Source organism: Cetorhinus maximus, chromosome 25, assembly GCF_964194155.1.
Source record: "Cetorhinus maximus chromosome 25, sCetMax3.hap1.1, whole genome shotgun sequence".
NCBI lineage: Eukaryota > Metazoa > Chordata > Chondrichthyes > Lamniformes > Cetorhinidae > Cetorhinus > Cetorhinus maximus.
This window is the reverse complement of record NC_135903.1, coordinates 1,594,215-1,607,469: the sequence shown is the minus strand read 5'-3', so window position 1 is coordinate 1,607,469 and position 13,255 is coordinate 1,594,215. Positions and strand designations below refer to the sequence as shown.

The following is a 13,255-nucleotide window of genomic DNA, read 5'->3' as shown; positions in this document are numbered from 1 at the left end:
TTGCACTTATATCTGAAAGAGAGAGGGCTTTCCTTCCATTAAACCATACTGGATTCAAACCCTGGTCCCAGAAATAAGTGGGGCGTTTGCCAAGTTGCTGAACCACCCAGTTACAAGTCTTATGCATCACAGTAAAACCTCATTCCACAAAAATAGTTACCCAACGTGTGTCCACAACTGCGACAGGGCTCACTTAGGCTGGCGGCTGGCTGCTGAATATCCATTCTTGGGGCTGTAGGAGGATTTGGATTTTTCCAGCCATTGCATTTACAGGTATCATTAGCCTAGAGAGAAATTATATGAATTAATACTTAAAATAATGGCCACAATAGCTGCACTAATCATGCAGACCTTGTTCAGTAGGGGTTTTCATGAAAATAAATGCAGGCTAATATTATTTAACCTTCCGTATATTTTGACATGGAGGAGGCTGGGTGGCACAGGGGTGCTGAGAGTAAGCGGTTTTATTCAATTTATTAATTCAATACTCATTAATTCCTTGGGAAAACACTGTCCCCGCTTTTGAATAATGTAATAATAAAGTGCTGAGTGATACGTTTTAGTAGGAAGAATGAGGAGAGACAATATAACCTAAAGGGTACAATTCTAAAGTGGGTGCGGTTGAGGGGGGTGATAAGTGCACAATTTGTTGACAGTGGCAGGGCAGGTTGAGAAAGTAGCTAAAAAGGCAAAGGGGGTCCTTGGCTTTTTGAGGCATGGAATGCAAAAGCAAGGAAGCTATGATAAATAAAAACAGAAAATGCTGGAAAAACTCAGCAGGCCGGACAGCATCTGTGAAGAGGGAAACAGAGCCAACGTTTGCAGTCCATATGACTCTTCTTCAGAGCTCTGGAGAAGTCTTCAGAGCTCTGAAGAATCATACTGATTTGAAAGGTTAACTCTGTTTCTCTCTCCACAGATTGTGTCAGGCCTGCTGAGTTTTTCCAGCATTTTCTGTTTTTATTTCAGATTTCCAGGATCCGCAATATTTTGCTTTTATTTGAGCTATGATAAACTTGTATAAAACACTGGTTCAGCCTCAACTGGAGCAGTGTGTCCAATTCTGGGCTTTAGGAAAAATGGAAAGGCTTTAGAAAGGGTACTGAAAGGGCTTATAGGAATGGCTTCGGCGATGAGAGACTTCAGTTATGACGGTAGGTTAGAGAAGCTGGGATTGTTTTCTTAGAGGAGTTTTAGAGGAAAATCAAGGGGTGCAGAGAGTCAATAAGGAAAATCTGTTCCCATTGGTGGAAGAGTCAAGAACCAGAGGACACCGATTTAAAGCGACTGTCAAAAGCAGCATCAGCAACATCTAGGTAAAACTTTTTCACAGTGCATGGTTAGGACCTGGAATGCAGTACCTGAGTGTGTGGTGGGGACAGGCTCAATCGGGGGCTTGAGAAGAGAGTTGAGCACCTGAAAAGAAAAACATTATGGAGCTATGAGGAAAGGGCCTAGCTGAGATGCTGGTGTAGAAAGCTGGCACAGGCAGGATGGATTGAATGGCCTCTTTCTGTGCTGTAACCATTCCATGATTCTAGGTTTGTGGGGAAAAATGTGACTAAAACATTCCATCTGTCATTGGTCCCTAGTAACTGTGTGACTGTAACAAGGAATGGAAATAACCAACTGATCATGTACATGTTTGCTCATATAGTGTTGAACATTTCTATTCATGAATGAATACTATAATTATATAAAACCTGCGATCAGCTGAATCTAGCAGGGACTCTGATATGTCAATTGTTACAAAAATAAATAAGGCCTTTGTGTGTTTCTCAGTAGCAGACAAAACAAAACACTGTAGATCAAAGAGTATAATAGTACTTCAGTTCAAATCATGTAATTCAATTAGACTAGAGGAAATTTCTTTCAAAGCCAACTGCTAAACAACAGCTGAAAATATTAGTAATAGACTGCTAATGCTTTTATACATTATTAACCAGTAAGATAATTCAAAAAGATGCAACACTTCTCAAGACTGAAGATAAACCCGAGTAAAACTCTTGCAATTTCCAATGTTACTTGAATCTCTCCAAGCCTTCTTAAACATGTACCTATTTATTCCAGATTTGATGACTGAAGTTATAAAAACACACTGCTCATTATTTACAAGCACAGATGAGTAGAAAATCACCTTGCAGTAACTCTTGGAACTGCCAAATCAAGCTATATATATTGCACGCAATAAATGTCGGGGAGGGAACTTAAGGTAATAATTCAATATAAAATCACTACTTTTGTATAGGTTTATTCCATACAGATTCCAACAGTAACCATTAAATAGAAGTGTTGCGACCAACTGTATATAACATGATAAATCTCTCTCAGAGGCATCCTGATTGAATAATTCACAACGACACCAAGGAATTATCTTCAGAGTCTAGTGGACATATTTATCACACCATAGTGCTAATCAGGGCACATCCATTCTAAAACATGTTGTATTTTATTTTTAACTGCAAGAAAAAAAAGACAGTTTTTATGTTTTCCACATCAGGAGGTTTAGTTGAAACAAATGTGTAATATATCAGGACTATAATGTACAATAGTTACTTCCACAAAGGGTTTTTCCAGCAGTTATAAATTCAATAACTTATCTTGCAATTCACTGCTGTGTATTTATTTTGTGCAATGTCAATAACTCTCAGTTTTGATCATGTCTTACACAACTGCATAGAGATGTTTCTGTTTTTAATTTCTGCTTTTTGCCCTTTCAGGTTACCCCTCAAAAAAAATGATCTTCCAGGTCTCTCTGCATAACATCAAGTCATTCCACCAAATCCTGCCAATTTCACATACTGCTCTTTCCTCTCCCAGGGAATCCGTCCGGTTAGCCTCACTCCACACCTCACTGTGCCTGAGGAATCTCTTCAACCGCTGGCTCTCCTTTTCCAAGGCAACTGTGGCTGCTTGTCTTTTGCTTCACTTTCAGGAGATTCTGTTGCTGCTCCCATGGAATTCTGTTAGTCTCTTCCATTTCCAATCCTCTCCTATTGTGTCTTCAGTGGTCCTCATGTCACTCAAGGGGATGGTAGGGTATTGGTAATGTTATTGGACTTGTAATCCAGAAGCCCAGACTAATGGTCTGGAGAGACGAGTTCAAATCCCACCATAGCAGCTAGGGACATTTAAATATGGAATAAAATGCTGGTGTCATTAATAATGGTCATGAAACTACCCTCTGGTTCATTCATGAACTTCAGGAGAGGAAATCTGTCATCCTTACCCAGTCTAGGCTTCTTCTGACTCCAGATCCACAGCAGCAGAAAAGGCCACAGGCCTGGACGGTTAATTCTGCTTTTCTCTCCACAGATGCACCTCAACTGGTGTATTCACAATATTTTCTGTTTTATCATTTCCGCTGGCTACTCACTCAGGCTGAATGTCATCTGTTTGACCCTCAAAAGCAGCTCCAAATGTCACATCCTATTATCACCAACAACACCTATCTCCTCAGTTTTATCTAACAATATGCCAGTAGATGCTCTTCTGACTTTCACTGCATCCACTCGCATCTATCTGTGCTCCTTTCGTGGCATGGTACATCAGCCTTCTGACATACTGCTATCCCCACTTCTATAGACTTCTCTTTAAAAAAAAATCGACCTCTGACCAATGCTTTGGTCACCTCCCAAACTTCTGCTCAGTACAGATTCGGTCTTTTCCTCTGAAGGTGGCACCTTGGTACGTTTTACTAGATTAAAGAGTGTGTGTTATTTAAATGTTAAGGTTACAAATTGAGATGCATGCTATTACCCAGGTGCTTTGCCTACTCAAGGAACGCTCAAGTCAGTGAAAGAGTCTGGGACATATCACTATTTTGAAGACAATTTCTTTCTGCCAATTTTCTGAATGCAGTTCTACAGATATGACACCTCCTCAGCTTTCTGAAGCCAAGTGATCATTCTTTATGTATGGTCCTATGTGTACAAGGCTATTAGAGGAGATGCAGAGGGTAATGGAGGAAAGATGAGGTGCTTTTCAGTCTCCACATTTAATTCTAAAATAAATGTTGTGTTGCTTAGTTTAGGAGAATAATGTTGGGGAAAAAAGCGACTTAATCTCAGCCTAAGAGAGACAGGCTGGGATTCTGGACCGCTCTGCAGCCCCTTCGGCCCGGGGGCTCTGCTCTTACCTTGCAGGCTGAGAAGACGCCGAGTTTCTCCAGCTTCTTGGCCCGGGGGAAAGCGCGGACCTGGGCCTTGCGCTGGACCGAGCGCTGCTGGCTGCTGCTGGCGCCGGGGCGAGCCGGGTCCGCCGGGCTCGGGGCGGCGGCGACCGGAGAGGGCGAGGCCACGGTCTGGGCCTGGCATGGGGACGGATAGGGCAGCTGAGTCCGGGCCTGCGAGGCTTGCGGTGCCTCCGCCATCACCCGCGAGGATCCCACCCCCTCCAACCCCCCCACCCGCTGCCATGGCAACCAGCCAGGGCCGCCAGTGCGCAGGCGCGCAGCCTGGAGCACCCTGGAAAATGTAGTCCAACCGCCTCACACGCGCTCGCAACAAAAATGAAAATCAACAGGTTATTTAAGATTAAAATAATCAATTAAGACACAAACAACCGCGCTAGATGAAAAATCACTTCAAAATATTTTTTATCTAGGTGTGTGGCATCATGGGAATTGTAGTTTTTTAAAAGAAAATTAGTGGTGTGGCGCATGCGCACTGCAACCTTACACTGAGTGAGAGCAGCTTGGCTTTCGGACCATGAGGGCGAAGGTGAGTGATGTGTGGAGAACGAATGAATAAATAAATAAATCCCAATATCATAATTTGTGAAAAGAAATGGTAACTGTTTTGTGTGGAAGGTATTTATTCCTCCCCTCATGTTTGTGGTGAAGGTCCCTGCCATTGCTGGGGGGTGGGGGGCTGGTGCCTCGCGCCTCTTTCAATATTTATTCAGTGGATGCGGATAATTAAATCATCAGGCGGGAAGGAGGTTTAAATTATTAATGCCCCTTCCATTTGGAGAGGGCACAAACTCGGGTTCCAAGTTACGACAGAACTAACTTCAGCTAAAAGAATAAGTCAGACTGGGTCTCCCCAACACGTGGTTGGCCTTTAGATATTTTCCCTTGTTCACTGGTTTGGGGTTTGGTGGGGGTAACTGCTGTTTGTAGGGGTTTTTAATGGTTAGATACCATCCTCGTTAACATCCAAACACTGGATGTGAGCCTAAAAACAAACTGCTGTCATTAGAACTCTGAATTAGAATGTATAACTGATGAAAGGTCAGTACAGAGAATGGTGTTTCAGGTATGGGCTTTTTTTTTAATATCAGAGCTATTTTTGGTCAGATTGGAGGAGATTGTGGATTGTGGGGTGACTGGATAAGCAAGCAACATTTTCTGATGATCTGGGGGTGGGAGGGGGGGGGTTAAGATTGAGTGGCCATAGATACGAGCTTAAATGCAAAAGATTGAAGACGGGGAAACAAAAGAGCCCAAGCTTTACACAATATTGTGAGGTGGAAGTGAAGTTAGTGATTGAAGCATAAAGCACGTTAATATTTGAGATTAGGTGAATGGTTAAGGGGAAGACGGGAACAGGACAGGTATATGGGTTTAGGGCCCATGTTGTTTGCAGAATAGCCAAAGTAGATTGTTCATATAAGGAAGAAGTGATTGAAAACCAGATTGGCTTGGATTTTATTAAAAGCATAATTTTTATCTAGAGCTGCTGTATATTACTGAGTTGTAGTAAATTGTGCACTTTAATTTCTGATAAATAGAAATAAAACATGCAAGAGCAAATCTGTCAATGTTCCAGAAAAAAGACAACAAAATTCTAATAGTCTATTTTTCTTTTAATCTGCAGTGGAGGAAGAAACGGATGCGCAGGTCTGTATAAACCTTCAATTTTCCCAGCATATTATTAAAATGAATGCGTTACATTTCAACTAGTGAATTGAGGGATGGTGTCAATTTTTTGTACTTCAATCCCAATCATATTCCTGCCTATTTATTGTTGTCCTAATTTGAGAAATCAAATTTAAAGTGATGCCTTGCTCTGTTGGCTTTTTTCTGACTTTTTATCTCCTGGCCTCCTGTCCCATCTTGCTTTCTGCACAATTTATGGTTGCCTCTTCAGTTTCTTTACCTTCCAGACAGGGGGGGGGGGAATCAAGTTCGTGCAGTGGTGAGTGGGTTTTTGTTTTGAGACCTTTCTGCTCTCCTTTAGATACTTCAGGCTTCTCGAGCTTATTTTACAGTGGGGTGGTGGTTTGAGGGGGAGGGTGAAAGAGCATGTATTGCTTTCCCCCTCATAATAATGTCAGTCTCAAACACTGCAGGCAGGCCCTGGAATGAAGACCATGTGTATCCCAGAGAGAGGTAGTTCGGGGATATTGAACAGGGAGGGATTGGGGAGCCTCCCATGCCAACCGTTTGATGGTGTGGACAGTGTAATTTGGGTCAATTGGCGTGTTAACAGGCTCAATTGCCTGTTAATTATTGTTTTAAAATTTGCAGACAGGCCGCTGATTTTGGGGCCCCTCCTCTTACCATTTTATGGGGACTGGGTTGGGAAGGGGGTGGGCTTGCCACCTGTCATATTTAACTGGCGCACCACCCCCAGTCTGGCCCCAATATGTAGGTAAGTTTCTGACTGCAAGCCTGGGATGAACAAAACTTCTGCATAAATTACTGAAATTCATTCCTTCATAGGAGTCAAAAGCAGCAGAGTGTTACAACTTCAAACTTTATTTTAGATTTAAAAGCAGATTTATCAAAGAAGAGATGGATGGGAAAATTTGTCCCTTCACTGTCACTGGGTCAAAATCCTGGAACTCCCTTTCTAACAGCACTGTGGGTTTTACTACAACACATGGCCTGCTGCAGTTCAAGAAGGTGGCCCAAGGGCCTCTCAAGGGCAATTAGGAATGGCCAATAAATGCTGACCTAGCCAGTGATACCCACATCCCATGAACAAGTAGTTTTTGAAAATTGTAACTGCTGCAATGGAACTATTTTGTAAAACATCATTTATATATGACTGCCTAACCTGTTTCTCTAAGTTTCAGTTCAAACTGTTTAACATGCTTAAATTTCCAATTTTGTTTTTTTAATAACTGCTTGCCATACACAGCTGAACAAATTACATCGTATGTTTGAATGTTGGTTGCTTCCTCCCTCCAACTTTGGAAGTAGTGACAAAACTTTACATCATTTGCATTAACTAACACTTGGAACATAAACAATTGCAGCTTTTAAAACTCTTATGAAGTGTGACGTAGAACAGCCAGTACAAAGTTAAGACTGAACAGGTTAATTATTCTTTCCACAGTAAAGTATTAACTGTCTACTAGCATTGTCCCAGAATAAAACAAACTTGGAATGAAAACAACTTGTATTTATGTAGCACCTTTTAACATAACAAAATGTCTCAAGGTGCTTCACTGGAGCATTATGAATCAAGATTTGACCCTGAACCACAGGAAATATTAGGACAGATGACCAAGGGCTTGGTCAAAGAGGTAGGATTTAAGGAGCGCCATAAAGGAGGAAAGAGAGGGGTAGAGAAGTTTTAGGAGGGAATGCCAGAGCTTAGGCCCTTGGCAACTGTGGGCAAGAACCTTCAGAGATAGGGATTTGAAAAAAGAGCAGAACGTTGGCTCTCAGTTAAGCAATGCCTCGATTCTAATGCAGGTCACCAAGCACAGTGGTGATGGGTGAACAGAACATGTGTGAGTTAGTCCACAGGCAGCAGAGATTTGAATGACCTCAAGCTTATGCAGGATAGAATGTAGGAGACCAGCCAGGAGTGCATTGGAATAATCAAGTTTAGGGGTAACCAAGGCTTGGGTGAATGTTTCAGCAGCACATAAGCTGAGGCATGAGGAGGTGGAAACAAGCAGTGTTTTGTGGAAGACACGAGTAACATCCCCAAAGTTCAAGAGAGTCGGGGGGCAGAGGTGAATATGGTGGCCATTACCAAGGTGAAAGTGCTAGGAAAACTGAAAGGTCTGAAGGTGGATAAATCGCCTGGATCAGATGGATTACACCCCAGAGTTCTGAAGGAGATAACTGACGAGATAGTGGAGGCGTTAGTGGTGATCTTTCAGGAATCACTGGAGTCAGGGAGGGTCCCAGAGGACTGGAAAATCGCTAATGTAACCCCCCCCCCCTGTTTAAGAAGAGAATGAGGCAAAAGACGGGAAATTACAGGCCGATTAGCCTGACCTTGGTCGTTGGTAAGATTTTAGAGTCCATTATTAGGGATGAGATTTCAGAATACTTGGAAGTGCATGGTAAAATAGGGCAAAGTCAGCATGGTTTCATCAAGGGGAGGTCATGCCTGACAAACCTGTTAGAATTCTTTGAGGAGGTAACGAGTAGGTTAGACAAAGAGCCAATGGATGTTATCTACTTGGACTTCCAGAAGGCCTTTGACAAGGTGCTGCACAGGAGGCTGCTCAGTAAGATAAGAGCCCGTGGTGTTAGAGGCAAGGTACTAGCATGGATAGAAGATTGGCTGTCTGGCAGGAGGCAGAGAGTAGGGATAAGGGGGTCCTTCTCAGGATGGTGGCCGATGACTAGTGGAGTTCCGCAGGGGTCAGTGTTGGGACCACAACTTTTCACTTTATACATTAATGATCTAGATGAAGGAACTGAGGGCATCCTGGCTAAGTTTGCAGATGATACAAAGATAGGTGGAGGGACAGGTAGTATTGAGGAGGCGGGGAGGCTGCAGAAGGATTTGAACAGGTTAGGAGAATGGGCAAAGAAGTGGCAGATGGAATACAAAGTGGGGAAGTGTGAGGTCATGCACTTTGGTAGGAAGAATAGAGGCATAGACTATTTTCTAAATGGGGAGGGAATTCAGAAATCTGGAGTGCAAAGGGACTTGGGAGTCCTAGTCCAGGATTCTCTTAAGGTTAACTTGCAGGTTGAGTCGGTAGTTAGGAAGGCAAATGCAATGTTGGCATTTATTTCGAGAGGACTAGAATATAAAAGCAGGGATGTGCTGCTGAGGCTTTATAAGGCTCTGGTCAGACCACATTTAGAATATTGTGAGCAATTTTGGGACCCGTATCTCAGGAAGGGTGTTCTGGCCCTGGAGAGGGTCCAGAGGAGGTTCACGAGAACGATCCCAGGAATGAAAGGCTTAACATATGAGGAACGTTTGAGGACTCTGGGTCTAAACTCGATGGAGTTTAGAAGGGTTAAGGGGGGATCTGATTGAAACTTACAGAATACTGAAAGGCCTGGATAGAGTGGACGTGGGGAAGCTGTTTCCATTAGTAGGAGAGACTAGGACCCGAGGGCACAGCCTCAAGAGTAAAGGGAAGACCTTTTAGAACTGAGATGAGGAGAAGCTTCTTTAGCCAGAGAGTGGTGAATCTATGGAATTCATTGCCACGGAAGGCTGTGGAGGCCAGGTCATTGTGTATTTAAGACCGAGATAGATAGGTTCTTGATTGGTAAGGGGATCAAAGGTTACGGGGAGAAGGCGGGAGAATGGGTTGAGAAACTTATCAGCCATGATTGAATGGCGGAGCAGACTCGATGGGCTGAATGGCCTAATTTCTGCTGCTATGTCTTATGGTCTTTTGGTGTTATTGATGACATGGATATTTGGTCGGAAGCTCCTCTTAGGATCAAATATGACACCAAGCTTGCAAAAAGTCTAATTTGGCCTTGGACAATTGCCAGGGAGAGGGATAGGCTCACTGGCTTTGGTCTTTTCAATATTTTGTTGCACTTTGTTTTCCCAAGTGCTGCCGCTGTGTTCTGTGGTGTTCACAGGACAGCACAAATGAATATAAGCACAATTTATGGAAAGATAAATCTTTGAGAATTCATTCTTTGCTTTTCAGAATCTCATCCTTGCAGGTTGAAAGGATATATACATCTATTTCTTTTGGATAGAGAAGATTGTTATTGAGAAAAATTGCACATTTTCAGGGGGTTGATATCTGCTCCATTCTGCTGCCCAGTGACCGAATGGAACTGTGACTTAAACCAAGCTGCATAGAAATCCAGACTCGGGACTAAAAATCAAGGGCAAACCATATTATAGTTACACCTACAGACACCATAGGTGTGGCAAACACAATGGTAAAATTTTTAAAAGGAACGTTGATCAGTCAAAGCAATTTGTGTTTTAGAGTAGGCTTTTCATCAACAACAATTTATATTTATGTAGTGCCTTTAAAGTAATGAAATGTGACAGGGCAGTTCCCATGAGCATTATGAAACAAATAGGACACCGAGCCACTTAAGGAAATACAAGATCAGATGACCAAAAGCTTGGTCAAAGAGGTAAGTTTAGGAAAGGGAGGTTGAGAGGGGAAATGATGCAGGAGGGAATTCCAGAGCTTAGGGTCTAGGCCCGTGAAGGTACGGCCGTCACAATAGTGGACCAACTATATTTGAGTGCATGAGGTGAGAATCCGAGGAGTGCCAATACCTCTGAAGGTTGTGGGATTGGAGGAGATTAGAGAGGTAGGGAGGGATGAGGTCATGAAGGGATTTGAAAACAAAGACCAGCACTTCATAGTAGATCAGCTCAAACCTCTAGACATAAAACATATGATTTTACATTTTAAACAGTGTGTGGAAAGTGTAATACTAGAATATAGAAGTGCGAGGAAAAATTGTTCCACTGTTCCCAGCATTATTATAAAAAGAGTTTATCCATTTTTACTATTTGTATGCCAGCTGCATTAATTTTGCAAATGCTGCCCATAGCTCACTTCAAACGTATTTATTTCTATTCCTATATAGATTGAAGCGCAAGCGGAGGAAGATGAGGGCAAGGTCCAAGTGAAGCCCCCAATTGGAGAACAGCAATACCATGGTGACTGGCAGCTGTGTTGAAATTTTGGCTTTGTCAGTAGTCAGTGAATGATTTTCAAGCTTTCATGTTTCAGGGGATACCTGTTTGTTTTATCAGTTATGAAACTTTGTTTTGGAATGTGTTTTATGCGGTTTTTGATGTTATAAAATAAAACTAACATTGTTTTGAAAACTTTTTTTAAAATCTAGTCGTGCATTTGAAAGCCAAGCGAGAGTAAAGTGAGTGTTTTAATATGACAAATTTATTTTCCCCATTTCTAGTTATTCTAAACTTAACTTTCTGTTACCATTTTAGTCTCTAAACAAAATAGTGAAGTTATTGTTTCTAAACCAGATGGAATGTTCGCTGAACTTGTATCATTTGACACCCTGATTATTGACAACAACTTACATGTGACAGCACAATGCCACATTGCACAGTCCATCGATTCCAGCCCATCGAGCATAAATCTCCCTCAGCTGTGGACAATTAAATTCAATATATTTATATAGTTTCTTGCCCTTTACCAAGGGTATTGTTACACCAAATTAAAGCAGAAAATGATGGAAATACTGAGCATGTCAGGCAGCATCTGTGGAGAGAAACACAGTTAATATTTCAGGTCTGTGGTCCTTTTATCAGAACTGGAACAATGCTGTTACACTCATAGACGCTGCCAGTTCTGCTGAGTATTTGCAGCACTTTCTCTTTATTTCAGATTTCCAGCATCTGCAGTATTTTGCTTTTGTATTATTGTTACACCTTATGTGCAAGGCTAAAAGATGGGAAACTTGCATAATACACCAAAAGGGTGAGAATGATACAGCACAAAGAGGCCATTCAGCCCATTGTGTTTTTTGCTGGTTCTTTGAAAGAGCTGTCTACTTCTTTCTCTTTTCATTGAAGCCTTACAATTTTTTTCTTTTTTACATGTTCAGTTCCCTATTGAATATTTTGTCATTATGGATGAGGGAGGTTCCATGCTGCAGTGTTTACTAATTTCCTGAATCATTCCTGTCCTATAATTTATAACTGAAAAATTTGAGCTAATTTGCATTATAAATTCCTTTTCCATATTTATAATGGATACTGCCTCTGTAAACTTGTCTTGCTGAAGCTCTGAGGCAGGAGGGTGTAATTAATGTGACAAGTTTACTTGGGCAATTATACAATCTAAATATGGGTGTCGGGATTTGAAAGTATTAAAATGACAATGCATGGCAACAAAATAGAGATTGAATTACATTGCAATCAGTACCAGCACACTACTTGCACATATAAAAGACTTGTTCTGACTAATTAGTCTTGTTATGACAGATTCATTCCTACTTTTCATATTTGTAGCTATAAACCATTATCATACATACTTTTTTGAATATTGCTGAAAAGAGATATGTTGCCAAAGCTTTTTGCTTTGCGCTCATTAGGCCAAATGCAAAGAGTGCTAAATTTCAAACTATAGCAACAATTTATACAGGAGAAAGGGGTGCTGATTGGTTGGCAAGTTGACACCATTGACTGAGGTTTTTCCATGGAGAAAGCAATGGGGAACTATCGGCTGTCCAAGCAACCTGGCAATTCAAAAAAGGCTGAAGACTTGAACCGTGGAACATTTCTTTTTGTGCATTCCTATCACCAAATCTTTATTTTTTTTAATCTCCCTCCTTCCTTACTTTCAGTATCATGACATTGCTTCATGTTCAGTGATGATACATTTTTGTTGCCTTTACATTGCTACTATTAGCTTTGCAAGAGGATGTTTTCAGAACAGTTGGATTTTGCACTAAAACATCTTCAGTGATTGCAGTATCATTTGTAGAGCATCTGATTTGCAAAACTCTTTCCTCTACTGACCTAAGCATACTCTGTTCTATTTACTCATGGGACTGACACCTCTATCTATACAGGTGCTTACCAGTTACAGACAGTATTGAATGAAAGAAAATATGACTGTTCAATACTTGCCAGCATCTCATTAAAAGGAACCCACCCCTCTTTTCCCACATCAATCCTTTAGCCATATGTTAATTCTGATCTGTATACCAATTTGCAAATAGCTCAGGCAATAATTCAAAGATTATTATTATTGAGGTCTTATTATTTAATGTAGCTCCTCTAAACTGCGCAGCATCCCAAAGGCTCGTGTCAGAACAGGAATTGTTGGATGGAAAAAGACGAAGGCCCATTTAGTTTGCCTTTGATCATCCTGGTAATCACAGGATACAAAGATAATGGAGCAGTTGTCGACTAATGATAGAAATCAGTATCGATTAGTCTACAATATGATACAAGGAAAATCCTAGTGGTGGAGAGCATTGGGAATCTTATATCCAAAGTCACCATTATCCTAAGCATATTACTTAACTGCATGTCATATCTCCGATTACTCATAGTGTATCTCAATTTTTTTATATTCTCCTCTGTATTTGAATGAAGCAATATTAACCACTATGTTGGGTGTCAGCTGTGGCTCG

At 41.5% G+C, this 13,255-nt stretch overlaps 1 protein-coding gene and 1 long non-coding RNA gene across 4 annotated transcripts in view; one reads left to right on the top strand and one right to left on the bottom strand.

Annotated features, from left to right (window-relative positions):
• kat2a (K(lysine) acetyltransferase 2A) overlaps positions 1–4,398 on the bottom strand; it is a 59,197-nt gene extending 54,799 nt beyond the window's left edge. The window contains exons 1-2 of one of the 2 annotated variants that reach the window (XR_013573376.1): positions 4,139–4,392; positions 161–284 (exon numbers count right to left, since the gene is read on the bottom strand). Coding sequence is in view for 1 of the 2 variants with exons in the window: in XM_078529258.1 (XP_078385384.1) it covers positions 161–284; positions 4,139–4,372 (358 nt within the window). In the remaining variant the exon portion in view is untranslated. Of the gene's footprint in view, positions 1–160; positions 285–4,138 lie in introns of both variants that reach the window. The other variant, XM_078529258.1, reaches the window with a different exon arrangement.
• LOC144667802 (uncharacterized) lies at positions 3,856–10,976 on the top strand. Of its 2 annotated transcripts, none has more exons than XR_013573377.1 (3): positions 3,856–3,958; positions 5,820–5,842; positions 10,730–10,976. It is a non-coding gene; the product is annotated as an uncharacterized LOC144667802 (long non-coding RNA). The 2 variants fall into 2 exon arrangements; XR_013573378.1 differs by lacking the exon at positions 3,856–3,958 and adding an exon at positions 4,678–4,721.
• Positions 10,977–13,255: the final 2,279 nt, after the last annotated feature.